We start from the raw sequence: 27,209 nt of genomic DNA on the forward strand, positions 1-27,209 counted from the left end.
CAATCTGTGCACAGACGGCTCGCAACGAGAGAACTTTGGAGAGACGATCCGGATTGAGAGGACCAAATGGGTTCTGATCTGCCCAAAGTTGAGAGAGGGACATGGCCTTGACTTCCACAGGAAGATACATAAGATAATTCCCTGTCAGGTCTAATATCCTTAGTCGGACAAGGCTTCCTAACTGAGCAGGTATTGCACTCAATTGGTTGCTGTGTACATACAACTCTTCTAAGTTCACTAATAGGCCTATCTCTACAGGGAGCCTTTTAAGACGATTACATCCCAAGTTCAATTCTCTTAGTCCAATAAGTCGCCAAAGTTCATCCGGAAGCTCAGATAAACGATTGTTTTGTAAAGTCAAAGATGTCAATGTAGCTAGATATGGTACAGCTGGAGCAGCGATTGTCTATAATAAGCGAGTTAAATAAAATCATGTTTTGTACAAATGTTTGTTTAGAGCTTATCGTTTTACCATTCGTTCGAGATGGCGGTGACTTAACACACCATTGCTTGTCAGTGTCTGTGTGTTTGTTGGTTTTCGGCGTCGCTTCTCCTTGGGTGATTCGGGCGTTTCTTCATAGAACGTTGCCATGCATCCTTGCAGATGCCACAGTACAACTGTATTCACAATAGCACTCATCAAAGAGAACTTGGTCAAGGTGGCTTGGCCAATTCGCTCCTCTTAAAACCCCATTCCTGCAACCCAAGCACACAACCTTGTTCCGCCCTTTTTCCTTCTCCTTTACTTCTCACCCAATTACTATGGAACACAATTATATCACGCGCAGAAACTATTCGCGCGCAAGTTACTCTGACGACGAAGACCAGCTCAACAGAATGTCAGACCTAGAAGATAAAGAATTTGTATCTCGACGTCGCTCATCCTCTGCTTCTTTAACAGCCTCACCTTCATCCTCCTACAAAATGAGCATTGACTCGGACGACGCCAAATCCACTTCATCTCTCCCAAAATACCCAACATCTTTATATTCTCGTCAAAACACAGCACATTCTGCACAATCCTTTCTTTCGTCTGCAACTGAACTTGCTTCACGAAGACCACCGCTCAGTCGGTCTGTATCTGACCAGGGACTGCCTTGGTTTGACTATGCCGGATCCTCTTCCCGTAATGATCATCCAATGGCAGATCCATCTCCAAGCTGCTCAGCTCGCTCCCGTAAACAATCCTCTTCACACACAAAAGCATCTCTTTCTATTGATACAACCGAAGGACGAAGAGACCCCGAAAGACGAAGTGTACAACGTAGAAGTTCACTTATGGTATGATGGTTGATTTCTGCTCAATTTGATTAAGCTTCTTAATATTGTTATTATACATTATCTATTATTCAGCCACGATCAAAAGCACTTGCACGAGTATTAAACCAAGCAGAGGTAAAGATAGAGAAAAACAAATCATTAGACGAGGATACGTTTTATTACGGATATTGACTGATTAGCCGAATAGGAGGATACCCATTTGAGTGATTTAGAAATGCGCCGAGAACAAGAGACAACAAATCATATGAAAGAAAAAGACAAATCCCCAGCCGAAGGACAATGTATCAAAGATACTGAATGTATTGCAGTAAGTGTATTGTTTTATTGTATACCTCATGTTGCTTAATGTACACAATATAGCCTTCTCTTCCACCTGCATCTTGGGTGCGTGTCCGAGACGTAGACCAATCTCCAACAATGGCACCTTATCAATGTTCAAAACTCAATCCTGAAGTTGAGATGGCTGTAAGCTTCGCTATTTCTTATTTTTAGACTATAAAAGTTTGTATATACATTTTTTTTAATATTCTTTTTGTTGTTGTCGTGGCAGCACTTTCAGTTGGAGAATTTACCATCTACACCTGTTCAACAAGGATTCCGGAGTATTAAGCGAAAAGGTAAATATAAATATCTTTAAAAAATCTATACGAAGCCATTTGATTTTGAAACTATTTTTGACTTATATTGGTTTTTATTTTTATTATTATTATTCTTGATCAAACCTTGTAATCAGCCTCAGAAGACCGTTTGTATGAACCTTATTCGACTGCAAGTATGAAGCGGAGAGCAGTCTCTCCCTCCGTTTCTGTATCTCCCTCTCCTATCCTGACCGGTATATCTAGTCCTCCCGCAGCTTATATCCAATATGGTTCTAGTCCTACACACAGCGGAGGGAATGCTGCTGCAAGAGCACAGCAAAAACTAGTTCAACTGTCTACAAACACATTTAACTTACAAGATGCAAGTGGTGGGCTTAGTAGAATGTCATTGAGCGAATAGCTTCTTGTATTATCTTTAGACATTTCTCATAACAAATATCAAAAACAAGTCGTTTTTTTGTTTATTATTTTTATTATATATTTGTAATTATCCAATTATTCTATTTTATATATTATATCTATTCCTGCAATATATCATTTTTTTTTCATATATGTCTATATAGCTGTGTGCGTGTGCGTGTGCGTGTGCGTGTGCAGGCTTGTGTTTGTATTTATGTTTGTGTTTGTGTTTGTACACATGTATGTACATGTATTGATGGTCAAGAATGTCTTCCACAATATTTAAACATGAAAAAAAAAACTCTTGTCAATCAAGACTAACAGCGCAGAAAGCTTGGATTTGGTATTTTTGTTCAAGCTACAGACTTGTGTAGAATATCATATATCCTACATGTATATATTTGAAGATATACTCAAGTACTTTTTCTTTATCTCTTTAACCATATTCTAACCCCTTTCTATTTCTAATTAACAACAAAGTCCTTATTTATTAAGTAAATAAGGTACAAGACTAAAACAGGGGGAGACAGAGAGAGAAAAAGAAGAAAAGCAGGTGATACAGTTTTTTAAAGCTAAAATAAAACAAGACCAGCCGTAAATATGATACTTGGCACAAGAAATTATATATAAAAAAAGTGTAAGCATAATGTGTTGGCTAGAATATCCCTTTTTTTTTTTTAAATAAAATAATAATAAAAATCAAATATTTAGAAGTTTGAATTTGAGTAGAAAGAATGCATTTTGACAAGATGTTGTACTTTACCTATAAGTGTCAAAGAGAAATGGGGTCATCAGAATATTTCTGCAAAGTTTTTATCATCGATTTCACTGGCCCTGATTTATTTACTCATTCTTTGGGCTACTATAAAGGAGGGAAGGATAATATGACTGGTCAGGCTTTCATACTTTTGTCTTGAAACTAATTTCTTTCAACTTACTGTAAACATACGCCTTAAAAGCAACAGTAGCTGGGCTTTTCCCATAATATATATCTTTTCATTTAATCTTACTTTTTGCTGAAAGTACAAATCATCCGAACCGTAGTTTATTAGTTGTTCACTAGACCCTAAAGCTTTCATTTTCATTACGATTTTTTAGAGTGCTTATCTTTGCCGGAAGGTGAAAGCCATAGAAAAACTACTACATTTTCCTCTTCTTCTTCTTCTTTAGCTGTAGTGTATTATTGTGGTAATAAAGTGACTTTATTTAGGGGACTGGCAATATTTGGCAATAGTATCAACACAACTTTTATGGTAGAGTCTCCAAAAAGAAACGAGTCATTTTTCTTTAGTAGCTGTTACACGTAATTACGTACGAGTATCCATCCTAGTGCTTACATGCTATGGTTAATATATATTCAAAGGGTCTTTTTCCCATTTTCAACAATAACAGTTAATATAGAGTAGACCAGTTTATGGCCAATGATAGATACGCAGTCATTGTTGTCCAAGAGTTTCAAGAAAGTAAAGTTTATATATAAAGACTTGTCGTACATTACTTTTGTGGTATAAGTTGCTAGCAAGGTAATTGGGTTGATTAGTCTTCAGTCTCTAGAGGTAGTTTTTTGTTTGCTTTTGTTTTTGAGGAAAATTTAATAAGGATTTCATCTATTCTTTATCAGCATTATGTGATTACTGCTTTTACTTTTTCTCTGAGTATAGCTTAGCCGTTGATCTTGTATGAGTAGCCAAACCGCAGGAAGAGGATTTTTTTTTCTGCACCCTTTTAGATATACGAGGGAAAGTAGTAGAAATGTATGCAGCAGAAAGTGTTTTAATAGTTACATTTTAAAATCATTTACTTTTGATGCATTTTAAGATGCACTCTCTTGTTTATTAAAATTTTAGACTAGAAAAAAAATACAGCTTTAATAGGTTCCGTTGATAGTGAAATCAAAATGTACGCTTCGATCACAATAAAAAGTCGATAAGTTTATGAAGCTTCTTCCCGTTTCCTTGTTTCTAGTCTGTCGGTTGATTCCAAAATTAGGGCACATATCCATCTTATCCTTGTAAAAAGCTATTATAGTCTCCTTATATATAGTATCTACTTCAAGTATTACATGAAAAAAGAAAATAAACCATTCACCTGGCTCACCAACCAGTCCCACTGCCGCGGCCATGATGAGAGGATAAAGAAGTCTGCTCATTGTTCTCTTTTCTTGTTTTGTTTCCACTCCTTCTTTAGATAGTTTTATCAACTATACTTCTGTTTCTTCTTCTCTTTCTTTCGCTTATTTCCTTTGTCACACTGCTCATTGGGTCACCTAAATTCCCAAGTACGCAAGACCTCTAATAACCCTCAATAAAATATTTTTACCCGAGTACGCATATTTTTTTTTTAATTTTAAAAATTGTATTTCTACGGCAAAAGTACTTCCCCATATAAAAACGTAGATCAAGGTGCTCAAGGTTACTTATATTTAGTGTGGACAGACTAAAAGTTCAAAAAAAGGGCCAAAAAAAATGTAAAACAAGTTTATTCTGAACTTAATCAGACTAATTTATGACTGTCCACACTTTTTTTTTTAAAAAAAAATTCAAAGTTAGTTCAAAATACATATTAGATAAAATTGTGCTTATAATTCCGTCTATGTAATCAAGTGAAAACCTTTTATTGCTAGTTTTTCTAGACCTCGCATAATATGGCACATGGTCTCCATAAAAAAATGCTTTTCTTCTCAATCCTAGTGACCATGAAAGAAGACTAGCTAATCAGAGTAATTTGAAAAAGGCAAAATATTTTGCAAATATCATCCAATAATACGGCTTACATTTTTGCCTTTTCATTTTTTGAACTTTTAGTCTGTCCATACCAAATGTAAGACCCCCCAAACGTGTATACTTTACCTTTCGCCTTTAGCCAACCCAAGGATTTCTGGCAAGAAGAAAGACGGTTAAAAGCTCAATAAACGTGCCTTCTTTCGTATAAATTCTTGGTGCGTCACTGTCAAGAATCGTTGTGCAAGTAAGCCGAGAGATGTCCTTTCAGCCCTCGCAATTGGACTGATAGGCCTAAACTTTGTTATGCTTGGTGCCGCGCCATTTCCTCTTTACAACGTCAGCCAGATAACTGCTGAACATTATACAACAATAACATTTGCCTTTTGTACACGAAGAAACGATTTGGCAGTCAGGTTGTAGCCGTGGAGGTAAATTTAAAGTGTAGTACCAATGGCAGTATGAATCTTTCATTTATTAATTATTATTACCACGCCTTTTTTAAATAAAAACAAAAGTGACTGGCCATTTTTTGTGGGGAAGTAAAGGCACTCTGACGCTATAGTCTACATGTTAATGATCTTTTGATCAAATGGCTCATTACCGAAACATCAAGACAGGTTCTCCACCTTCTGGATGGACTCCCGAGGTTAAATATATTGAAAATGTAGTTTGGTCTTCAACAGTGCCAAAAGAAGTGCGAGATTTATACGAACCCAAGAGAGGAGCGCAAGAAACACGGACAATCAACTTCTTGAAAGAACATGTCAACTTGACCGGTACTTATCCAGCAAACAAAGAACAGCGAAGAAACATCAAAATCAAAAAATTGACCGACAAGTCTCATCCGTGTTGTGGTGCATATGGCTTATTTGCCGCTCAGAATCTTCAACCACGCCAACTTGTATTAGATTATCTGGGTATTATTGAGTACAAAACCTATGACTTGGCCTCAGATTATGTATTGCGACTCGGAGCAGATGTTTCTATTGATGCAGCATATTATGGAAATGAAGCTAGGTTTTGTAACGATTTTAGAGGAGTTAGTGCCGGGCCAAATGTTTGTTTCCAGAACTACATGGACTCTCAGACAAAGCATATCCGCATCGGTATATTTGTATTAGGAAACCGCAAGATCAAGAAAGGTGAAGAACTTGTAAGTCAATTGAATATAAAGTAGATACAACATCTCTATTTCATTCTTATATAGATATGCATCTAATATTCTATTAGCTGGTCACATATGGAAAAGCATTCTGGTCTAACCGAGGGATAGATATGAGCCACCAAAATCATTCAAATCAACAATGAATTTATCTACAAACCTCATAAAACACATTTCTTTCTTCTTCTAACAAAAAAATAAACAATCATAAAAACAATCATAAAAATAATAAAAGTATAAAGAAGTATTGAATATTCTTGTATCACGTGAGACAAAAGAATACCTTCAACAAATCTGTCCTTTCTTGTCATCTAGTATTCATGGATTTCAACAGTTTATTTGACAATCACAACATCTTAAGCATTTGTGATTTTCTTCTTGACTACTGCAAAAATTGTCTCGTAGAACAAGCCGATCTTACACATCACCAAGCGACACCATTCTACAATTTTTTCCCTACTTTATTGAGTCGCATCTTTGGATCACCTACTACAAGGTACATTCATACCTTATGGCATGCTCAATAGTACCTTGTCCAAGATTCTCACGGACTTTCATTTCAGAGGATGGATGCACTCTGGAATAACACCCCCACAAACTAAAGCTATCCTATCTTTACTCAACGTGGATGGTTACTTCTTTCAGGCCATGCTAAGAATGAGTGAATACCCAGAATATGAGTTTTACTTAATCAATTTAAACTTACCGGTAAGTTTTATAAAACAATAAACAATAAGCAATCGATTGCCCACTATTTAACTTATTACTTAGGCTGATGTTCAAAATATCTTAAAAGAAGGCTGTATACAATATCTTCCGCGTGTTTATAGCCAGTGCGCGATTTCGAGAGGTCCATCTGACATTGGAGTATTGGACGTGCGCAAAGCTGCTACCGAACGCTCGTATATTACACCAATGAAACAAGAGTCAAACAGCCAAATACGTTTCAGCATGATACAATTCTACTTTCACTATGTATTGAGTGTCCCTACTTGGCCAATTACACCATCGTACACACAATCCAATACATCGGCTTTTATTGGACCCACAGTCATTCCTAATCCATCGCAAACTAGAGACAATAGTATCCTGAACATTATCATCCATAAATATATCCAAATATTTATTACATGCTCATCATCTCCATCTAAAAGACGGTATCCTTTAATTGACATGTTCTTTCTGGATTGCTGTGTTGAATTATGGCTTCGAAATTCATGGATAAATCCCGGAGGAAGACTTGCACCAGAACTCATGGAAATTATAAAAATGCTTATTAAACATATTGTGAAGCAAGATCTTCGATTCTGTACCTATAACTTTGGAAGAGAAGATGACTCTTCGGGATTTACCTATCGTATGGTTTACGATACCGTTCGCCCTGAGATAACTTTTCTTATTTCCCGACTCATTAGTACTTGGAGAATAGACCCTGATTTTAACGAGGTAACTATATAATATCTAAATATACGCACACATACTAGTCCGGTGTATATAAGTCAATAATACACACACACAACCAGCCTTGTGGACATACTGCTATATACTCACAAGCGAATTTAATCCTATCAAGGTCATCAATTTATGGCTGCTATGGGTAAAGCCTTGGAAATATAAACAACTGCAAACAAATACACCTGTTTCCAATCATCTGAAAGTCAGTCCAGTAGATGATGGATGGGCAGCGTTTATTGTAGAGAATGGGGCATGTTACATTTCGATAGTTGAATCCATCCTCAAAATAACAGCCACGTTTCGGTACATAGAAACACCTATCATTTATCCGACACCCGTCAATAATACCTCCACCGCCACCCATCTAAAAAGTGCTCCAACTACCGCAAACACTTCCCACTCAATCTTTGGTAATACTTTTTCCAGCGCTATTACCAAGGCTTCGTGGCTGCTAGGCACTCCAAGCCCAAGACCTCGAAACAACCCTGAATATCGTTGGCAGCTGGATATATTTCAATCCGTATTAAGCTTATTTAGTGAAACTGGGCTGGTACCTTTTTTACGATCGGTAGAAAAAGCTGTGAACATGGTCCAGCTCGAGATCATTGAACGATCAGCAACCAATGGGCCAGAGTTGAAGGAAGCTATAAGTGTAGTAGCAAGAAAATGCGTGCACGATTCAGAGAACTCTTACGTTCAAACCCATAAAGCCATTTTTCAATTGTGTGGTGTAATAAGATCGATGGATTCCGCTTCATATAAACCTAAAAATATCTATGCTTTATCCACCGTACGTAATCCATCCTTGACTCAATCTAGCAAATCTCTTAATGATGCTATTACAACTCAAAATTCAGCAGCAAATACTACACCAGGCAAGAATAATGACTACCTACACAAGCTTGTCTCGACAGCAAACACTTTTCAACAAATATTCATGGTATTTATTTATTCTTTGGACAAAGACGGGAGCTTTCTTGCACTTATTGACTAGCACTTTTGATTTACAACTTTTGTTTTCATTAGCTTCCTGAGTCTGAAAACATGATCCGTACTTCTGCTTTGAAGCAAAACTCAAAAGAAAATATCATGTCGCCAAACATCACTACAGCTAAAAAAAGGGTTATAGCACCGCTTTCAAAGGCGAAGGTATATTATGAGAACGGTCCACTATGCCCGGAAGATCTAGAGAAAGTTAAAAAAGGTCTGGCACTATGCACACCAAGTTTGACCAGACAAAAAGGAATTTTGTGTAAGGAAATGGCACGGTCCTATGAAAGTATGTGGGTTTTAAGTTGGATTATGCCCTTGGAACAAAAAATAAATACTATGGTAAGAGTTAATGCAAGTCTTTATATTTGACCAGAAGCTTATACAAAATAACTAGTATCAAAAATGGGGACTATCGGGCAAATATCATCTTCCTAAGCGTTTATCCCTGAGGTTCTTTGCGGCATATGTTAATCTTGCCTGGATGTTTGGTCTTCCAGTTGTACTTTATGTCTTTTATTACTATATATATATGTACATATTCATTTAAAGTAGAATTGCGTTTGCATTTTGAATAACAATAACAATAACAATAGTGACAAGTATGTAATATAAGCATTTTTAGTTTGGCAAAGGCCATTCTATTTCCTGATCGTTTTTATACGTTTCAAAATTATCCTTAAAATATGTCCAGCTAGACACACTCTTTATCATAGGATCATAAGCAGCTGGTGAATGAGAATATGCGTTCATTTTCTTCTCGATTTCTTCAACTAAAAGTGGTCCCAAATCTTTATACGTTGAGCCATGCGGCAATTTGCTACCTGTACAGTGGTAAATAAGATATCCTTCTGATGTACCCATCTTCATAAAAGGTGGGAATAAAGATATCCGAGTCCAATTGACTTGTACATCATCAATAGTTGTTTCATTTAGCTCCTTTGTAGGACATGTGAATGTAAAGAATTCACCAGCTAAGTCCCCAAAATAATGTATATATAATTGTAAGCATATAGTTGTATAATGCAATGATTAAAGATGTAGGGGTATTTACCTTGGTACATATTTCGGCTGTCATATGGATTGAATTTCTTATCTTTCGTGGATAATGGATTAGGATAAAACAATGGGATCTAGTAAGAAGTATACACAAAGACACAGACACGCTCGCGGGTGTATGGACAAGTCAATTTTTTAAGGCATTATATTGCACATATTTATTTTTCTCTGTGCTCACCTCAGTAGTAAATGTAGTAGAGGTTCCCAAAAAATTATGTTTTGGCTCGAGTTTTATGGCCCAGGGAAGAGCCATCTGAACCGGATTATTGGCAATATGAACAACTGCAGTTTTACACAATATACCCACTGAGCTTTATACTATATATATATCACTTTTACTGGTAAGATGGTTACCTGGGAGGCACTCATTTGTCCACGGATTAACCCAATGTGTCAACTTCTTGCGAGTGATTGGGTCAAGATAATAGGTCAACTCTCGACCCGTTACTTCGAGGACATCTTTTGGACTTTGCTCTTTACTATGAATTGCTTTTGATACGTTCATACCCACACATTCGAATATTTTTTTTGGGGGCTGGTTCGGTAGAAAGGCGCTAAAATAAAAAAAATAAAAAATAAGAAACAAAGGCTTACATTATGGCAATAATGTAATAATATGCCTACAAGACTGAACCACTCCATTCAAAAAAGGTTTCGCTATTTGGGTCAGCAGAATATCGCAAACGCTGAAGAAACTCGCCTCCGAAACTATTGTCTGGTTTTATCGAGTTGTTCAGTGGATTGTTTTTAACCAGTTGAATTTATGTTTTTTAAATAAAATTTAGAGAGTATGATATCGTCAATTACCAGAATCCATAACTTAGATATAGATGTAGACAACAGAGAGTAAGAAGAAGGAAAGGAATAAGAAGAAAAAGCTCGTAATATGCAACTAAGATTCTATCGTTTTATTATCTATAATCAAATTATATACACTTACAATTATTACGGGGTTGGATAGGAGCTGCTTTAGTTGTATTTGCAATACAGGTATGGTGCTATCGGATTCAACTATCTATGTATAAGGGTCTTTTTTTTTTATTAAAAAAAAAGGTAGCAACTTTTGCAGAAATTGATTTATTCGAAAACACTTCCTCAGAATCATAAAGAAGACTATACTTAATAATTCTATTGAAGCGATTTTTGATAACTGCTATAGATAAAAAAAAGTTCTTAACCTTCAAAATTTAGGTGTTCTGGTAAATTTATCGCGGAGTTTAAGTTTTTCTTTCAAGAAATTGAAATATTTTGATGGGTCCCATAGACTGTGCTTGAAAAAGTGTAACCTAAAAATAAAAGTCATGTAATCATAAAACTAGCCAGGCTTCAGGTTCACAGCCTTTTTCTTATAATTGGCGAAGATTGATTTTTTTATATGGAAAGAAAATCAGAAGAAATTGAAACAAATCCAAAAACATAAATAATTATGCTGATTACACTATACTTGCTTCCTTTGTCAGCTTTTACTATTAGATATTAATATCTTCTAATGTATCATATTATATCTCATGCTTGTTTTCAAATGCTGTTTCTGGATACAAACAGCTTGTTTTCATCTACATGGGCCATATGTATACATCACAAAATATAAACCCTGTAACTAATATTAAATCGAGAAACAGCCTTTTTTTATAAAATGTTCGCAACTGTATACACCAAACCTATATATATACTTATTAAAAAAAACGTTTTGGAAATATATGATATAGATTAGGGTAAACAATATGTGAGCGTAGTCTTGTTCAGTTTCTCGTTCTCACTGATTGATAGATATTAGGGTTTTTAAGATAATCAGAACTTGATACAATATGTCTGTCAATCTTTTTGAAAAATTAAATAAAGATGCAGGGACATGTTTGATAAACCACATGTAATTTCAGAGAATGACACATTTATTATCACCGTGAAATGAAATTGTAGGATTTATAACTAGTCTCATAAAGAATAGGATAACGTTAATCTCAAATGCTTTTCTGCAGGTCATAGCCAATTTATCAAATCAAATTAGCAAGTTGTAATAATAATGTCAAAAATTAGTGAATCTGCTGTTTTTCGAAAAGCCAACTAAAAAACAGAGAGAGAGAAGAAAGTTGTAATTTTTATTGAATACATTGATTCTACAATCAGTCATTAATCTAGCTCGGCTTGTATTAAGAGGAAAGCCTTATGGATATATAAAATAGATTCAACACACATAAAATAGATTAATCTGTTTCCAATAATTGGGACCTAGTGAAAAGTATTCGAGGTTAACGTTCAGTACAATAAGAAAAAGATTTTTCTCCAGAATCTCTCATTCGACCTTTTCCTTTAAATTCCCTCTTTTTCCCGTAGTTTTGGTACATAATTATATGTCAAGATGTTTAATATATAGAGAAAGAAATGCTTGTTTATAAATTCTATATTTTTAAGCTAAAAATCTAACATCTTGACAGGAAATGCTGAAATACTTGGTTTACTACAATAGATACTTATTTATTCTTTGATAAAAAGACCTATTTTTTTTATCAAGGTTGTCGATTTAAAGATGTATCAATTATATAAATATATATATGAGTGAGTGTGTGTGTAAATATTGTCGAAGAAAAGAAATCTAACGCACAGTTGGATTATTTTTGTCGAAGTCTTTCAATTTCCTTTCGTAATGCATCATTTTCTTTTGTGAGTTTTTCCTTTTCCTTGTTTGAGATTAACAAGAGGTGTTGCAAATGTTCCTGTGATAAATAAGCAGCGTAGTTTAGTATCTTCACAAGAAATTCTAAACGGATTATAGTTACTTACAACGGTAGAAGAAATTTCGTGAGATAGAGAGCTAGATTTGTTGTTTTGAAATTCAGAAAGCTCAAGTGGATCATTATTTGCAGATTTTCTTGTGTCTGATGATGCCCTGCTACGAGAAACAAGAATACTAGTTGGCGTAGAAGGAGGATAAGAAGTAGGAAGGGAAGGGAGAGCGGGATGTGAAGGTGTGGAATTGAGAGTTTGTATGGCATCATGTAAAAGAACCCTTTGAGTTTCGGTGTACCGCAGAAGCTCTTCCATACGCGCTTTCATCAGATCGGCCTTTGCAGCATCAAGGAGGGTAGATTGTCCTCTGAGTAGAGAATTACAGGGTGATGTTGAGGGTGATCCTATTAAAGATGACTGAGAAGAATCGCCACATACTAATGAAAAATGATAAAAAAGAAGCACAAATGAAATATATTAAAAGATAAGTAGGGGTTTTGTTTCGAGATTCGTTCTAGTTTTTATTCCTTTATTTACCTTCTCGGTCTATTCTTGATGTTTCGATTGGAGTCAAGGGAGCTGATTGACCACCCGTAAGTTCAAATCTCCCTTTCTTGCGACATTCTGGCGGGATGGGTTGTGGGACAGAAGTTTCAATTTGGGGATGGGGCAAAGAGGCTGAGTCTTTGCCTTGCTCTTTTTCTACAGAAAATCGACTAACTTTTCCATTGAGGGACTCGCGTGAGAGCGAGAGTACAGAAGAATGTGAACTCTCACGAGAGATCGGGAAGGTTTCGAATCTGACTTGGGGGGTTGATTTCTCCTGAGGTGGAGGTGAGGTCGACTTGTGCGGAGCGTCGTTACTATCCTCGCTCATGGATCGGGGCGTCTGGTTCACACTAAATCGGCCCTTACGCACCTCCCCTTCTTGTGGAGTTTGGTGTGCCATGATGCCCAAACCCACGCTGGGGCTTTCGATAGTAGTTGGCGAGCCAACATCAGAACCTGTTCCCGGATAGGCTGCGTCAGATCCGCTTGGTGTAGAAGACAAAATGGGGGTTGTTATTAATGAAGGTGTTGGTCCAACTGCTGTTGGTACTGATGCTGCTGAAGATGACGAGTCTTCGCGGCCATCATCTACTACAAAACGCGATTTTTTGGGTGTTTGCGAAGATATTGTAGTCTGGGGTGAGTAGGGTGGGCTCTCGACTACTGGCCCATGAGACGCTCGGGGAACTGGGTCTCGAATGACAACGTCGCCAAAAGTGATGTGTTTCCGCGCTGGGGGCGGTGCATCGACAGACAGCTGAGATTTGTCGCTCTGGGCTCCCTCAGAATCTGACTGAGTGTCAAAATCCCATTGTTCTGTGGTTTGAAAAGATATCTGCTTTAGAGGCATCTTTTTGTGTGGACGTTGCTCCAATGGTGAAACGTGTGCTAGTACTGCTTTGATGAGATGATCCTTCTTCTTGGCTTGTTTAAAGAAAGGATGTTGCAAAAGTTTTTCTGCAGAAGGTCTATATATACATACATAGATATATTTATTTATTTATTAAAGGAGTTCAATCTTACAAATGTATATAAAGTGAAGAATTTTGTTACAATAATAGTACCTTTTAGTGGGGTCTTTTTGAAGACAACTGTCTATCATTTCTTTGAAACCCTTTGAGTATTTGTGCCGTGTTGTGTCACGATTAAGAGTAGGTGGGTCTTTATTAATAGTCATCATAAGAACCTATGATCAAACATCATGAGTGTTACATAGCTTCTTGTGGGCAAGGTAAGTTTTGCTTCTATTTCTTTTTTTTTATTTACCTTGAGAGGCGGGTACTTTGCAAATGGGGCGTGTCCTGTAGCAAGTTCAATGCAAGTGATTCCAAAGCTCCAAATATCAGCTTTGTAGTCATACCCACTCGTAGACTGTTCCATGACCTCAGGTGCCATCCAGCAAGGCTATTAACATTTGAGATGCAAGATACAAATATAATTTGAGTTTTAGTTTCAAAATAATAATTAAAAATGAAGAAACTTACAGTGCCCACAAATGTCTTTCTTTTGTCTCCATTCTCGGACAGGGAACTGGATACCCCAAAATCTGCCAACATAACAGTGCCCTGCTCATCCATTAAAAGATTTCCACACTTGACATCTCTGTGAATGTGTCCATTCTTGTGAATATAGGCTAGTCCCTCAAGGGCCTGCTTGAGGATGGTCGCAATTGTGGTCTCCTCAAATCCGTCAGGGAAAGATGTCTTCATGATGTCCAGACATGATCCTAGGTAAACACATAAATACAAAAAGTTATAGATAGATATATAATTATATAAATCCCAGTTTTAAATATTAATCACAATGTTAATGCTAATGATAAGGATAGTAGCCATTATACATCCAACAGATACATGTAAAAGTGTACAGATATATAGTTATTTATTTATTTATTTACCTGCCGATAGATAGGGTGTAACAATGTATAGTTTTGACCCACTTACAAATGAGCCATAAACACGCAATACATTTGGGTGTTTTGATAGCGCCATCAGTGCTGTTTCTCTCTATTGTGATGTGTCGGTTGAAATAAAAATTAAGATGTCATGCCAATACTCAAAAGATGTCCCCTGTGCACTTGCCCGCAATTCATCGATTTGATTACGCTCAAACATATCCAAGTCCAATATCTTGATGGCTACTCTCTTGTTGAGTGGTTTATAGACGGCTTCATACACCACAGCCGAAGAGCCATATCCTATATGATAATAGAATGTTCAAAAGATTATTAAGTGATGCCCGTTTTATAACGAACTCCTTTATGCTATCCCATTCTATTTTTTTTTTGTTATTTACCAATGGGATGCTTCATATCAAAATCTTCTATTCTGTTGGCCCAGTTGGTTTCGGATACTTGTGCTAGGGTGGGGGTTGAACTTGTCGCTTGAGATATTTCACTAGAGGGGTCATGATGGTAAAATGTAGAGCGTTGTTGTCCATCTGAAATGCTCATTGAGCGACGGATGGTTGGCGATGCTCTTCCGCCGTTGGAAAGAGGAGCATTGTGGTGGGAGACAACTCGCATGAGACTGCTGGATCTCGCACGGTGGGATGGAGACGCAGGCTGGTCAAAGGTGGGTGTCGACAGTTTCGCAAAAGTCTGAGGAGTGTTTAGCGGCTTTTGAGTCATCAATAGCGTAGGAAATATAGCTTATCCACTGTTGCGCTCTTTCGAAAATGTTCATTCGATGTCTAAAAGGTGAAGCAAAGCAAAGTAAAAACCCAGAAAAAAATTTCAGAGGTCAACCAAAAAAAAAAAGAAAAAAAAAATGCAAAAAAAAGGCGAAAAATAAAATGAAAAATAAAATGAAAAATAAAATAAAGCATTGGATGTGTAAATAATAAAGGCAGTAAAAGAGCCAAAAATAGAGAGCGAAACAGAGAAACAGTGAATTACTTCATACTCAATTCATTTCAACACATACACAATAGAATAAAATACAATACATACATATCTAAGTATATATTAAAAGCATTTCTTTGTTGAACGTTCGAATGGCTAACTGAATAACTGAATAACTGATTGCTTGTAAAAATAAAATAAAATCATACTATGTACGCATATTTCTGTACGTGTTTATAAATGTGTGTGTGTGCGTTTGTCTATCAGCTAAATTTTTCACTTTTAATAGCTACAATAAATACACAGACCTATTACACTACAAAATACATTACACTATTTCTATTAGATTACCTTACATTTTACACATGACATTTATAACATTTTCCTTTTCTTTTTCATTGGTTTAATTCACAAAACAATTTATATACATAAATTATTATTATTTTATTATTGGTGTTCTTATTAATTACAATACCTAATATTCTAAAAGATTAAAATATATACGACATAGAAAAAAGAAAACAAATTTATAATATTTTTATATACTAACATTAGACATACGAGATAAGCTAAAGACGCACACACACACAGACACACAGACACACACACACACCGGACCATTATTATATAATCGAAGCGCATAGTATCTTAAAACAATAAAATAAAATAAAATAAAATATATTGAGTTTAATAGTCCGACAGAAATTTATATAAAAAAAAACATTTGAGTGGCTTGGAGGTGTAAAGAACAAAGATCACATAAAAGGGATTGAATTTGTAGATCCAGTATTTCTCTTTCCTTTTCATTAATTATTCAAAATGGTGAGTAAACTCAAACCGAATCCACTCAAATCCAATCCATCCATCTAATAATCAATCATATTCTTTTAGGGTCGCGGTCCTAAGAAGCACATGAAGCGTTTGAACGCCCCCAAGCACTGGATGCTTGACAAGCTTTTGGGTAAGCACATAACTTCATAACAAAAATTGTATATGTATATAGATGTATGTATAGATGTGTATTGTACAAACAAACACATCTTTAAAAAAAAGGAGCGAATATATTATATGATGAATTTAAACAAAAGCAAAAGTCAAGCTCAACAATCCGATCTTTAATGACGATTCCTTTGTACCTGATTTTATTCACCTTTAATACAATATGCATCTATACATATATTTACATATATACATATACACAGCCAAATCACTTGTACTCGATCAATTGTCTAATTATTGTTTTTACAATTTGTTCCTAACCAGGCTCCTACGCCCCTAAGCCTAGCTCCGGTCCCCACAAGACTCGCGAGTGTTTGCCTCTCATTGTCTTCATCCGTAACAGACTCAAGTACGCCTTGAACGGTCGTGAAGTCCAGTCCATCTTGATGCAGCGCCTCGTTAAGGTCGACGGTAAGGTCCGTACCGACTCTACATTCCCTGCTGGTTTCATGGGTAAGTGATAATAAAATTGCTTTTGCAATTGTGGGTTTGGGTATTTTGGAATATATATATGAGCGTGTGATTGATGGCGAGAGCTTTGGCGAATCCCGGATTTTTCTTTTTCCTTTTCCTATTGGTGGATTCTGACAGATGTCATTTCCATTGAGAAGACTGGTGAGAACTTCCGTCTCGTCTATGACGTTAAAGGTCGCTTCGCCATCCACCGCATCACCGAGGAGGAAGCCAAGTACAAGCTCTGCAAGATCAAGAAGGTTCTTGTTGGTGCCAAGGGTATCCCCTACGTCGTAACCCACGATGGACGCACCATCCGTTACCCCGATCCCTCCATCAAGGCCAACGATACCGTCCGCTTCAACATCGAGGAGAACAAGATCGCTGACTTTGTCAAGTTCGAAACCGGTAACGTCGTCTTGGTTACTGGTGGTCGTAACATTGGTCGTGCTGGTGTTATCGTTCACCGTGAGCGTCACGTTGGTGGTTTTGAGATTGTCCACATCAAGGATTCCCTTGACCGTGTCTTCGCTACCCGTATCTCCAACGTTTTCGTTATCGGTCAGGGCTCCAAGCCCTGGATCTCTCTCCCCAAGGGTAAGGGTATCAAGCTTACCATCACTGAGGAGCGTGATCGTCGCAGAGCTGCCGCCGCTGCCGCCAACTAAACAATTTTTTTTTCTAACCCATTCAATATATTATGTGTAAAATAAACGTGATCTTTGAATGGATTCATTACTGTACATATAATTTTCATCCATCTATTCTTTCATACTTTAACTATATATCAAAAGATATATATGTTTATATACTTAATAATTTATATCAAAATTTAAACCAAAAACTATTACAACTGATATGTGGGTGTGCTTTAATTTTTTTTATGCTTTGCTACCTACACAAATTACTACTCCTATTATAACCAATACTATACCAAGCCAGGCATCTTTAAAGAAATATATAAATATTGAACAAAAAATATGAAACATTAAAGAAACGTTAATCTCTTCTTCCCTGCCTTTAAAAGGATGTTCTTTTCAGAGCTAATCGTCATACTTGCCTTTTCCACCAATGTCTTCGCCCAATGCAAGTCCAGTTAAAAGTGAAAACAAAAAAGTCATTGAATTCGTTACAGGTACAGCCAATGAGATGTCTATTAGAAATGAAGTAAAGCATTAATAAATGAATAATAATTAAAAGGAATGTCATGTACCTGATTTTCCCAGTGTGTAGTAATAAACCATAGAACCACTTAAGTTAAGAGCCAATGGCAAGACATACTTTGTATTTATTTATTAGAATATAATGTTCATCTGTGATCAATTTCTTTTGTCTTTCTTTGATAAACTTACTTGCCATCGGGTGAGAAGAAAAGCCCATTCTGCTCTCAACTTTTTCAATCCACCTTCTGGATGCTGTGCTGAAATCTTTTCCAAGCCAGTACTACCTGCCTTGATGAGAGGATTTGTAGATCCCCAACAGATGGCCACTTTTGTATTGTGAATAATAATACAATCAAATCGCATGAATATGTATACATATATATGTGTATGTATTTTACGTGACCAAGGAAATACATATTTGTGGCATACCAAGAATAAATCCACCAAGTTGTTCTAATCCACATAGAAATGAGTTGTTGATGACGCAGAATGGTGAAGCTTACTCAATGCGTCTGAAATCATGAAGAAATTAAGAATGAGACAGAAAGAGAGATAGGAAGAGAAAATAAAAATAAAATAAAAAGAGAGCTAATGGTCTGTGTGACGTATAAAAAGGTATATTTAATTGAGTAAAGGAATTGTTATTGCTTCTTTTCTTCCACTTTCTTATTTCTCAGATTTGAAGAATAACCAAAATAAATAAATAAATGGATCAGGGTGTTTCAAACGATACAGAACCATTGTTGCCTACACCAGCAAGTCAGACAGTGGTCAAGCAACGTGCCTGGTATTGGCTATGGCTAGTGATTTTGTGGAGAATCTTGATATTTTCTATTACTGGGTCCTCTAGTGTAGTCGTCACTAGGTTCCTTGTGAGACGTGGATTGGGATTAGAGCGTAAGTAGGATAGGGAAAATAGAATTTTGTAAAGGTAACAAAGATTGTGGCTCTGTTTATAGCTCCCTATTGGTTTTACTATGCCGTATTCTTTATACTCGAGTTACTGGTATATACAGTGATGATTGTTCTAATTGGTTCCTGCCTTGGCCAGTGGCGCTTCTTTTGCACAGTTGCTTTTCGAATGTGGTATTATGTCTTGCCTCCTTCTCTACGTCACAGAATACATTCTAAACTACACCCATCTACTTGAACATTATAATACCTACTGATTGACAAACACTTGTACTCAATCAGAAAAATAATAACAACAAAACACACCCCACTCTGTAAATAACTAAATGATTAAACAAATATAATAAATCTTGCAATATAACATTTATATATATGTGTGCTGCTCGCCAGCGTATGCGGTACAATGTGTCATATTTATAAAGCATTTTTTATCAATTATCTGGTTGAATTAACTTGATGTATAGCCGCATATATTGACGAACAGAACTAGCCTAGGGATATCGAATAAATAAAGACGAAGATAGGGGAAAGACGAAAAAGTATTTGCAGAAAAAAGTGGTCTCATTGAAGCTTATTTACGTGGGCATAACACATTTTGCCCCATGGGAATCGACCTGGAGAGTGATTGAAAGGGATCTATATATATATATATGCATGCATTTAATATCCTGAATCTTCAAGAGCCTTGGAAGTGGATGCCTCCCATTCGCAATCGCATAACAGTACTAGTGAGGATAGCGGAAATCGTGGAAATTACGATAAAAATAAGGGCTATAACGACAATAGCAAGAATAACAGTGGAAACAACAAGTTCAGCATTGACAAGGGCAGCAATGAGAATGATGTCAACAGTGATGATAAAGCAAGTTACTATGTAAATGTTAGACATAAGAGAGACCACTGCGGTGAAGTTATGGCTTTTTTCAAGGATAGTTTATTGCTCATGTTAAAATCGCTCATGAGTCTTGAAGATCCCCATAATGATAATTGCTATATTCAAGAATTTGTTACAATGAAATGGCAATTTGAATTGATGAAGACTATTTTCCTGCCACTTGAATCCTGCTGCACGATAAGCCAATTTAAGTATTGGAACAGTCGAGCTGGAATAAGGGGTACTACAAAAAAAACATACAATCAATGGCGTCAAGGTTTCTGGGTGCGATTTATTGTTTGTTAAATTACAATATTGAGGTAGGGCAATAATGTCATTATCAAACTAAAACACGTGTATTTCTGTAGCACTCCTGGCAGGCAACTGTAATTCGATTTCAGCATGTTGGTCCCATTTACAACAAACACGAAAAACCCCGGTGTTATGATAATTGGATATGCAAGGAAATCTCCCACCAACGAAACAAAGCATCAAGAGTCCGTCTCCTACAAATTATGATCGATAAACTATATCTTAATGGCAAATGCGAGGAGGTGTTTATTAGTTCTTGCTATTTGGCGTTTGAGCAACAATCATTTGGGGTATCGCATGGCTGAGAAGCTGCTTGTTACCAGCCAGGCATCATGCCACCAGCTTACCATGCGGTTCCTAGATGCTATGAGCTTTTCTCATCTGAAGAACACTAGCAGGTAGCAATAGGCGGATGAGAAGTATAGAGAGCTTATGGTATGGTTTGTAGTTCCTTAAAAAACAAGATAACCTCATTTGAAAGAGTGTATTGAAACAATTAATGACAAGATGATAGTTGTTCAAACCCCATCAGACTTTGACTGTAGCTGCGTTGGTAGGCATGGTCAACCATTAATTTCGTTGATAGCTGTATGTGATAACAGAATGAGGTTAACCAATACTAGAACTTGAATGCCAGGCATAAGGTTATCTTACAGTATATTTATTTAAAAGATAGCTTACTGTAATATATTATAATTAGGAAGCCAGCATGATGCACATGTGTTTAAATCAAGTAATTTCTACGCAGATATCATTCATGTACAGAAATTAAATTTCCTGTCGAGTCATCCTACCTAGTTTGAGGTACCTCTATGCTACTGTTTTAATATTGTATAGTGTTAGTAAATTGATGATTTTGCTATCATTAGTATTATTATTTCTTACATTAAACTTGGTTTATCCCCTCATAAAGAAGGTCTTGATTCCTTTTCAGACTTCTGCTCGAATCACAGAAAGCTAGACAAATTAAAACACCATTCATTTACCTAGCAGATTCATCATAGACATACAATTAGCTAGCTCGTAGCCATATGATGGTTTATTTACAAGCATTTGGACGTTCTTGCAGAGGAATTAATGATGAAAGTAGTCATGGTGTGCTATATCTTGCACAATCTATACATCGGCTTTGGTGACTTGAAAATCTACTTGCAAAGGCTAGTAAGACATAATAGTGATGCTTTCAAAACAGAGCAAACCCCATTAGATTGGTATAACCGTGCCAACGATGTTGATAATGGTCCTTTGGCTGTTGAAGATGTACCTCGTGTTCCTGAAAGATCTCATTCGCACCTTCTCCCAAAATCCTCATCCTGGCATGGCCAACGTCACGACAAATGCTTAAAAGCAAGACTTTCTAGGGATGGAAGAGTTAGACGAGATGAAGTTAGCCTATCTCTCCCAATACCACCCACAAATAAATAAGTGTTTTGGTTTTTATAAAGTAACTTGAATTTTATTGCATAATAATATTAAAATGAAATAAAAAAGAGAGAAGATACGTAAGCATTTTCTTAAAGCAAATATAATTCTCCTCATAAGATGTATGCAACGAAAAAGGTTCCTTAATATTACATCTTGTTGACAGATCAAGGTATTGTCTTTTGACATTTCTGTCAACCTCAGCCATTCTCTATCGACTGGCCATTTCCAGAATATAGACCCCAGTGCGGGAGAATCTATTGTGATCAACAGTTGATTTGATATTCAATCGGTAAAGGTAGCGCTGTTCAGATGTATCAGCTATAGACCAAACATAGTTTGTTTTGAGTTTGCTAACTCCTAAAGCAATTCTATCGAAATTTGCTTCGATAAATTTCTTATGTCTGATATAATTGTTACCAAATATCTACTGCAAATACAAATCAATTTTCCTGCTGCTTTTTGGCGTTGGTACTGGTTTTAATGCTAGTATACAGTCAAAGCTCGATATAGTGATATGGATGGTGGACAGAAATTTTATCACTATCACTATATCGAGCGTGTTTTTTTCTTACTCCGCACATTATTTAGTGATATTTCTAATGCCGCTGTGAGTGACTACTGTTTTCTAATAGGATTTATAGTATTTTGTCTAAGAAACTGGGCTTGCTTTAAAATGCTAAATAAAATATATACTACATTTATTTTTTTATAGTACAAAAATAAACTCAGAGCTCGATATAGTGATACTGGTGGATTCAAATTTTATCACTATCACTATATCGAAAAATAGTGATAATAAGCAGGCACGGGCCCAAATTTTCCAAAAAATTATCACTATATCGAGCTTTGACTGTAAAAGCTGGTGTTGAGGCAATAGCGGCTGATCTTTGAGTATATCTAGGTAAAGCTAGCGATAAACTAACACCAAGATGGGATGTAGTTGTGAACATCCTTTCTGAAAATGAATTGTGCGTAGCAGAAAGTGTCTCTACATATGTGGCATCATATGTATTTCCATCTTTTTGGCGAATGTAAATAGTGGTATCGAAATTACACCGTTTCTAACCAAAGACGATTCACCAACAATCTCCTTGCCAGAAAGAAAAGTTGCTGGATGCAACAGTCTTCATGCCTTCATAAAATTCAAACTGTCTCTCAGGTAGGTGCCCACCAGACCCAGTTATTCCACATAACTGACTACTTCTCTGAAGTCTCACGTCCAATTCTGGAATTTTCCTTTCACATATCCCACACCTCTCTAATTTTGAGCAAATCTTTCGCCATCAAGACTTTCTGCAAACTTAACAGCTTCATGTTCGACAACGAAGTGTCTGTGAAAAGCTTCCCACAAAACTCTCTTTCCGTGGAAATCACTTTTTCTGTGCTCATTATAATTTTTTTTTCTAGTATGCATCTCAAAATCACTCCAGTCAATGTATTATCCCATTCACCTCGACGACCCAAGACTTGAAGATATACCCATTCTTGCTTTATTAGCCCAGAACATTACTGTTATTATATCCCTCTTCGCGAAGAGCTTGTTGCTCGTGTGGAAGAGGTTTTAAACTATTGCTAATTAAGTGAAAACGATTTTTTCTTAAATTCCATAGCTCATCTTATTGACTTGTGTAGTTGTAGTGGTAAAAGGAAAGGAAGTGGAAGTAAAAAAGAAAAAGAAATAATCCATTAAAACAATTATTGTCATGAAAAGCAGCTGTGTAACTATGACTGTTTAGTATGCTGTATATGGGACGTTATTTCCCATTCTACTTAAAATCTTGTACATTTCAAAGATGTATTTTTACCTACGAAATACATTCGCTTTTTATCATTTTGGAAATTGCATGTTACATAATTACCATATAAATCAATTCCCTGCGTGTAACGCAAAAACATTAAGCCAGTGGAACTCCAAGACATTATTCTAGATACAAGAAGAGCGTCTTTACTCTATAAGTCAATCGAAGTATTATAAGCAGCATTATTATGAGCGGTATTTTGAAACCAAATAATTTTGCTCTATAAAACAGTAGAAGCTTGCCGAACATGCAAAGATGCGTTAAAGAACATTTCTTGCAATTCTACAAAAATGTTTTTGCTGTTAAGAAATTTACCTATTGGCTCTAATAAGATTGATTCCGTGCCTCAGGAGGCGGTCCTGTCAAAATAGAAAAAAACCTGACATATGTATATATGCGCAAATACCATATAAATTGAATGTGAGGATGTTAAAATATGCTATCAGATTGTATTACTACAAAATTTATAGAAAGCTATTAGCGAATACAAGATAACCCAACATTGCCATTCAAAATCTCTGGAACCGAGACTTTAATGCCTATACATAAATACAGTCAGCTATATAATTAAAAGCCGTTAGTTATTTGCAAGTACTTTATATATATATATATTACTATCTTGATTGATGTAAAGCCAGCAAGTTAATGCTCGATTTTCAAAAGAATTTTTTTAAAGATATCTCGAAAGGGGAAGTGGTTGTTGATTTGGTAATTGAGTTTTTGTGTGAATCAATTGAGTAGATTTAATTGGGTGCTTACTCAGTATAAAAAAATACTATTGGGAAAATAAGTCAATTAATCCATTAATTAATTAAGTTATTTATTTACTTATTTTTGGACTGAACGAATATTTTATGACAATACAATACTTAGTACTTTTATCTTTATTAATCATTCAACTCCTCCTCCTCCTCCTCTTCTTCTTCTTCACTTTCTAGGAAGCTACTAACAGCTTACATGATATAAAATCTTGATTATCCTCTTAAAAGTTCATTTTGTTTTGTATTATACAGAATATGTATGAGTGGGTGTGGGTTCGTGTTTTCTTGTACTTGTACTTGCTTCTGTGTATATGTGTGGGTGGGGCGTAATTCGTATGTTTATAAAATGAGATGCTTATGTGCGTTTATTGATTTATTTATTTTTTGGAATTAAATTATTATATTTATTTTTTAATTATGATACAAAATCACCCAATGCTAATTAACCATTACAATTCTAGTTTGAGTCATGGCGCCTGTTGAATCTTCTCGGATCTTCTTCTAATGGTTGATCTGATGATCCACTACTGGTGGACATTGCGTCCTGCATGTCAGTAGTTTGTCCATCATCATGAGCTCTGAGAATATGATAAACCAGACCTTCGCGTGTGGCATAGTGTCTTGGGTGAATGCAGTGTTGGAACATACAACGGTATGGCTCTTCTCCATGATGATCTTCGGTGAGGTGCTTAATTACGTTTGTTTTTCGATTGAATGTCTGGTGACAGGCAGGGCACTGAAGTGGAGGATATGCTGCATTAAGGGCGTCTTCTGAATTTTGGGAGAGAATTATTTTTTTGGATCCTCTGGGTGCTCTTGTAGAGAAAACAAGATGAGGTTTGAATGGCGGTGGTGGAGACAAGGATGCAACAGTGTAGGTAGGTGTGTGTGTAGGCGTAGGCTTAGGTGTGGATTTAGGAGTAGGAGTAGGAGTTGGTGTAGGAGTTGGTGTAGATTTAGGTGTGGATTTAGGTGTTGGTGTTGGTGCAGATGCAGATGCTGAAGTTAAAGATGTTGATTTGGTTGATGATGGAGGAATTGGTAAGGTGAAGTTGAGACAAACAGAGTGCGCATGAGAAAGATGAAAACGAAGAGCACCTCGGGAACCAAAGCGCATGTCGCAATGTGGGTGGAGACATAGGAAACGAGGGGTTGAAGGGTGGTGTATGCGGAAATGAATAGAGGAGTCACGACGACTAGGAGATACAAAGTCGCAGGCAGTACACAGGAGAGGAGGGTAGGTTGCGTCGATGAGTGACAGGAGAGAGCCGTACCGGTTCTCTACTATGGCCGATCCGGAAGAAGACGGCCGATGTGGGACCGGTTTAAGTGAAAGGTGGTCTTTTACAGCAGACGCCTTTCGACGTCCTCGCTTTGCTTTTGTTTTATTTTCTTCGTTTGGTGGTCGAACAGCCTTTGTCATGACGCTAATGAGCAACAACAGCAGCAGCAACAAAAAAAACTTTGGCTAAAAAAATCAAATCAAATCAAATTAAATTAAATCAAATCGAATCAAATCAAAATAACATAAAATAAAATGATAATAAAAAAAATAAGTAATAAAAAAATAAATAATAAATAATAAATAATAAATAATTCAATAATTAAATAAATAATAATAATAATTTGTGGACGTAAGCAAAAAAAAAAAAAAAAAAAAAAAAAAAACAGCATCAGGAACAAAATGTGACTTTTTTTTAGAAAAAAAAAGAGAATGTGAAAAAAAATACACCTTTAAGAAGAGATACACTTCCCCTAACAAAGAAATATCATCTTGTATACATGTTAAAGAAGTCAATGACTGAGTTGAATTATTGGTCTGTGTGCGGACCAATTACATTTGCCGTATAGCACCCAAAACTAGCAGGCCAATTGTTGGTTTTATTTTACTTTATTTTTTTTTGAATATAAATAGAGCTTTGGTTTGTTCCAGAAGTTAAGGGTTCTACCCTCTTATCTCCTCCAATTCAAATCTCATACCTTTCTCTTCCGCTTCCTCTTTCTTCTGTTCCCCTTCCATTTCCTTTTCTGTCCATTTAAATAGCAAGCAAAAGAAAGAAATGTTCTCGAGAACCAGGCCAAAAATAGCATTAAATCCACGTCCGTGCCGCCGAATGGCTTCTGTATTGATACAATTGCCACCAATGCCTCTATCATGTCAGCCAAGTCTTGACTTGTCCCCCCACATCGTCACACCTGCAGCATCTCCGCTCACCACCCCTTCTAACAACTACTTTCACTCCTCCAACATTCCACAAAAGTCCAAGGCACGCCTAGCCCTTATTGAACTCCAGCAGGTCCTTAAATCATCCAAAGATATTCTTGCTGTACTCCAGAAGGCCTATGTAAACCATGAAAAGGACACCGAGGACGTTTTGTTGCTACTCAAAGAACTTCAGAAGAAACAGAAAGCCCTAGAGTCAAATTTGTTAATAGTAAAGCCCAATAAGACAGAATAGAATATAATAGATTTCAATTCAATTCAATTCAATTCAATTTAATAAATGAATTTTTATACAAGATTCCTATTTTGTGTATAAAAGAATCCTATTTTCATCCAGATGATCCCAAACTTGCTGAGCCTCAATCATGACACAATCCTAGACACAAAGGAAACCAACCGAAAAGGAGGAGGCTTTTTTTTTCTTTTTCAACATCAACGCTAGGGCGGAGTGCAAGCGTGCTTTGAATACCTCGAGCCAAGTCTCCCAATCGTTCTCCCGCG

At 36.3% G+C, this 27,209-nt stretch overlaps 13 protein-coding genes across 13 annotated transcripts; 7 read left to right on the forward strand and 6 right to left on the reverse strand.

The window, feature by feature from the left end:
- Positions 1-13: 13 nt before the first annotated feature.
- On the reverse strand, positions 14-370 carry PHYBLDRAFT_92954 (hypothetical protein; the record flags this gene model as incomplete). Its single annotated transcript, XM_018443811.1, has 1 exon — positions 14-370. A coding segment is annotated over one exon (357 nt), but the record flags the coding sequence as incomplete, so codon positions are not given.
- Positions 371-837: 467 nt separating this feature from the next.
- PHYBLDRAFT_171919 (hypothetical protein) lies at positions 838-2,280 on the forward strand (the record flags this gene model as incomplete). The annotated part of the gene is made up of 6 exons (XM_018436687.1): positions 838-1,281; positions 1,354-1,395; positions 1,469-1,588; positions 1,642-1,746; positions 1,832-1,898; positions 2,015-2,280. The coding sequence occupies 6 exons, from the start codon at positions 838-840 to the stop codon at positions 2,278-2,280; spliced, it is 1,044 nt and encodes a 347-aa protein (XP_018287937.1).
- Positions 2,281-5,591: 3,311 nt separating this feature from the next.
- Positions 5,592-6,310, forward strand: PHYBLDRAFT_171920 (hypothetical protein; the record flags this gene model as incomplete). Its single annotated transcript, XM_018436688.1, has 2 exons — positions 5,592-6,155; positions 6,233-6,310. The coding sequence occupies 2 exons, from the start codon at positions 5,592-5,594 to the stop codon at positions 6,308-6,310; spliced, it is 642 nt and encodes a 213-aa protein (XP_018287938.1).
- A 174-nt stretch (positions 6,311-6,484) lies between these two features.
- On the forward strand, positions 6,485-9,159 carry PHYBLDRAFT_171921 (hypothetical protein; the record flags this gene model as incomplete). Its single annotated transcript, XM_018436689.1, has 6 exons — positions 6,485-6,660; positions 6,692-6,872; positions 6,936-7,610; positions 7,738-8,559; positions 8,646-8,951; positions 9,007-9,159. The coding sequence occupies 6 exons, from the start codon at positions 6,485-6,487 to the stop codon at positions 9,157-9,159; spliced, it is 2,313 nt and encodes a 770-aa protein (XP_018287939.1).
- Positions 9,160-9,230: 71 nt separating this feature from the next.
- PHYBLDRAFT_149080 (hypothetical protein) lies at positions 9,231-10,485 on the reverse strand (the record flags this gene model as incomplete). Its single annotated transcript, XM_018432212.1, has 6 exons — positions 9,231-9,583; positions 9,664-9,742; positions 9,847-9,950; positions 10,023-10,222; positions 10,293-10,383; positions 10,476-10,485. The coding sequence occupies 6 exons, from the start codon at positions 10,483-10,485 to the stop codon at positions 9,231-9,233; spliced, it is 837 nt and encodes a 278-aa protein (XP_018287940.1).
- A 1,635-nt stretch (positions 10,486-12,120) lies between these two features.
- Positions 12,121-15,573, reverse strand: PHYBLDRAFT_188186 (hypothetical protein; the record flags this gene model as incomplete). The annotated part of the gene is made up of 9 exons (XM_018439462.1): positions 12,121-12,382; positions 12,450-12,832; positions 12,933-13,912; positions 14,009-14,130; positions 14,211-14,348; positions 14,429-14,670; positions 14,842-14,948; positions 15,000-15,141; positions 15,240-15,573. The coding sequence occupies 9 exons, from the start codon at positions 15,571-15,573 to the stop codon at positions 12,278-12,280; spliced, it is 2,553 nt and encodes an 850-aa protein (XP_018287941.1). The 3' UTR covers positions 12,121-12,277.
- Positions 15,574-16,594: 1,021 nt separating this feature from the next.
- On the forward strand, positions 16,595-18,077 carry PHYBLDRAFT_178005 (hypothetical protein). The gene is made up of 4 exons (XM_018437938.1): positions 16,595-16,608; positions 16,678-16,747; positions 17,050-17,238; positions 17,377-18,077. The coding sequence occupies exons 1-4, from the start codon at positions 16,606-16,608 to the stop codon at positions 17,904-17,906; spliced, it is 792 nt and encodes a 263-aa protein (XP_018287942.1). The 5' UTR covers positions 16,595-16,605; the 3' UTR covers positions 17,907-18,077.
- Positions 18,078-18,125: 48 nt separating this feature from the next.
- Positions 18,126-18,746, reverse strand: PHYBLDRAFT_94869 (hypothetical protein; the record flags this gene model as incomplete). Its single annotated transcript, XM_018443869.1, has 4 exons — positions 18,126-18,184; positions 18,308-18,391; positions 18,452-18,518; positions 18,591-18,746. Coding segments are annotated over 4 exons (366 nt in total), but the record flags the coding sequence as incomplete, so codon positions are not given.
- Positions 18,747-19,183: 437 nt separating this feature from the next.
- PHYBLDRAFT_94914 (hypothetical protein) lies at positions 19,184-19,503 on the forward strand (the record flags this gene model as incomplete). Its single annotated transcript, XM_018443872.1, has 2 exons — positions 19,184-19,298; positions 19,361-19,503. Coding segments are annotated over 2 exons (258 nt in total), but the record flags the coding sequence as incomplete, so codon positions are not given.
- Positions 19,504-19,720: 217 nt separating this feature from the next.
- On the forward strand, positions 19,721-21,924 carry PHYBLDRAFT_188189 (hypothetical protein; the record flags this gene model as incomplete). The annotated part of the gene is made up of 5 exons (XM_018439463.1): positions 19,721-19,934; positions 19,997-20,472; positions 20,556-20,789; positions 21,200-21,232; positions 21,550-21,924. Exons 1-5 carry the CDS (start codon positions 19,916-19,918, stop codon positions 21,922-21,924), a joined length of 1,137 nt encoding a protein of 378 aa, XP_018287945.1. The 5' UTR covers positions 19,721-19,915.
- A 755-nt stretch (positions 21,925-22,679) lies between these two features.
- On the reverse strand, positions 22,680-23,844 carry PHYBLDRAFT_171928 (hypothetical protein; the record flags this gene model as incomplete). The annotated part of the gene is made up of 2 exons (XM_018436690.1): positions 22,680-22,942; positions 23,730-23,844. The coding sequence occupies 2 exons, from the start codon at positions 23,842-23,844 to the stop codon at positions 22,680-22,682; spliced, it is 378 nt and encodes a 125-aa protein (XP_018287946.1).
- A 975-nt stretch (positions 23,845-24,819) lies between these two features.
- On the reverse strand, positions 24,820-25,907 carry PHYBLDRAFT_182676 (C2H2-type zinc finger transcription factor; the record flags this gene model as incomplete). Its single annotated transcript, XM_018438659.1, has 1 exon — positions 24,820-25,907. One exon carries the CDS (start codon positions 25,905-25,907, stop codon positions 24,942-24,944), a length of 966 nt encoding a protein of 321 aa, XP_018287947.1. The 3' UTR covers positions 24,820-24,941.
- Positions 25,908-26,544: 637 nt separating this feature from the next.
- Positions 26,545-26,943, forward strand: PHYBLDRAFT_149086 (hypothetical protein; the record flags this gene model as incomplete). The annotated part of the gene is made up of 1 exon (XM_018432213.1): positions 26,545-26,943. The coding sequence occupies one exon, from the start codon at positions 26,545-26,547 to the stop codon at positions 26,941-26,943; it is 399 nt and encodes a 132-aa protein (XP_018287948.1).
- Between the last annotated feature and the right edge of the window lie 266 nt (positions 26,944-27,209).

The sequence above is a fragment of the Phycomyces blakesleeanus genome (assembly GCF_001638985.1).
Source record: "Phycomyces blakesleeanus NRRL 1555(-) unplaced genomic scaffold PHYBLscaffold_20, whole genome shotgun sequence".
Taxonomy (NCBI): Eukaryota; Fungi; Mucoromycota; class Mucoromycetes; order Mucorales; family Phycomycetaceae; genus Phycomyces; species Phycomyces blakesleeanus.

Coding starts and splice junctions, on each gene's coding strand:
- PHYBLDRAFT_178005 (XM_018437938.1), top strand. Junction 16,748..17,049: donor GATGCTTGACAAGCTTTTGG/GTAAGCACATAA, acceptor GTTCCTAACCAG/GCTCCTACGCCCCTAAGCCT. Junction 17,239..17,376: donor ATTCCCTGCTGGTTTCATGG/GTAAGTGATAAT, acceptor GGATTCTGACAG/ATGTCATTTCCATTGAGAAG.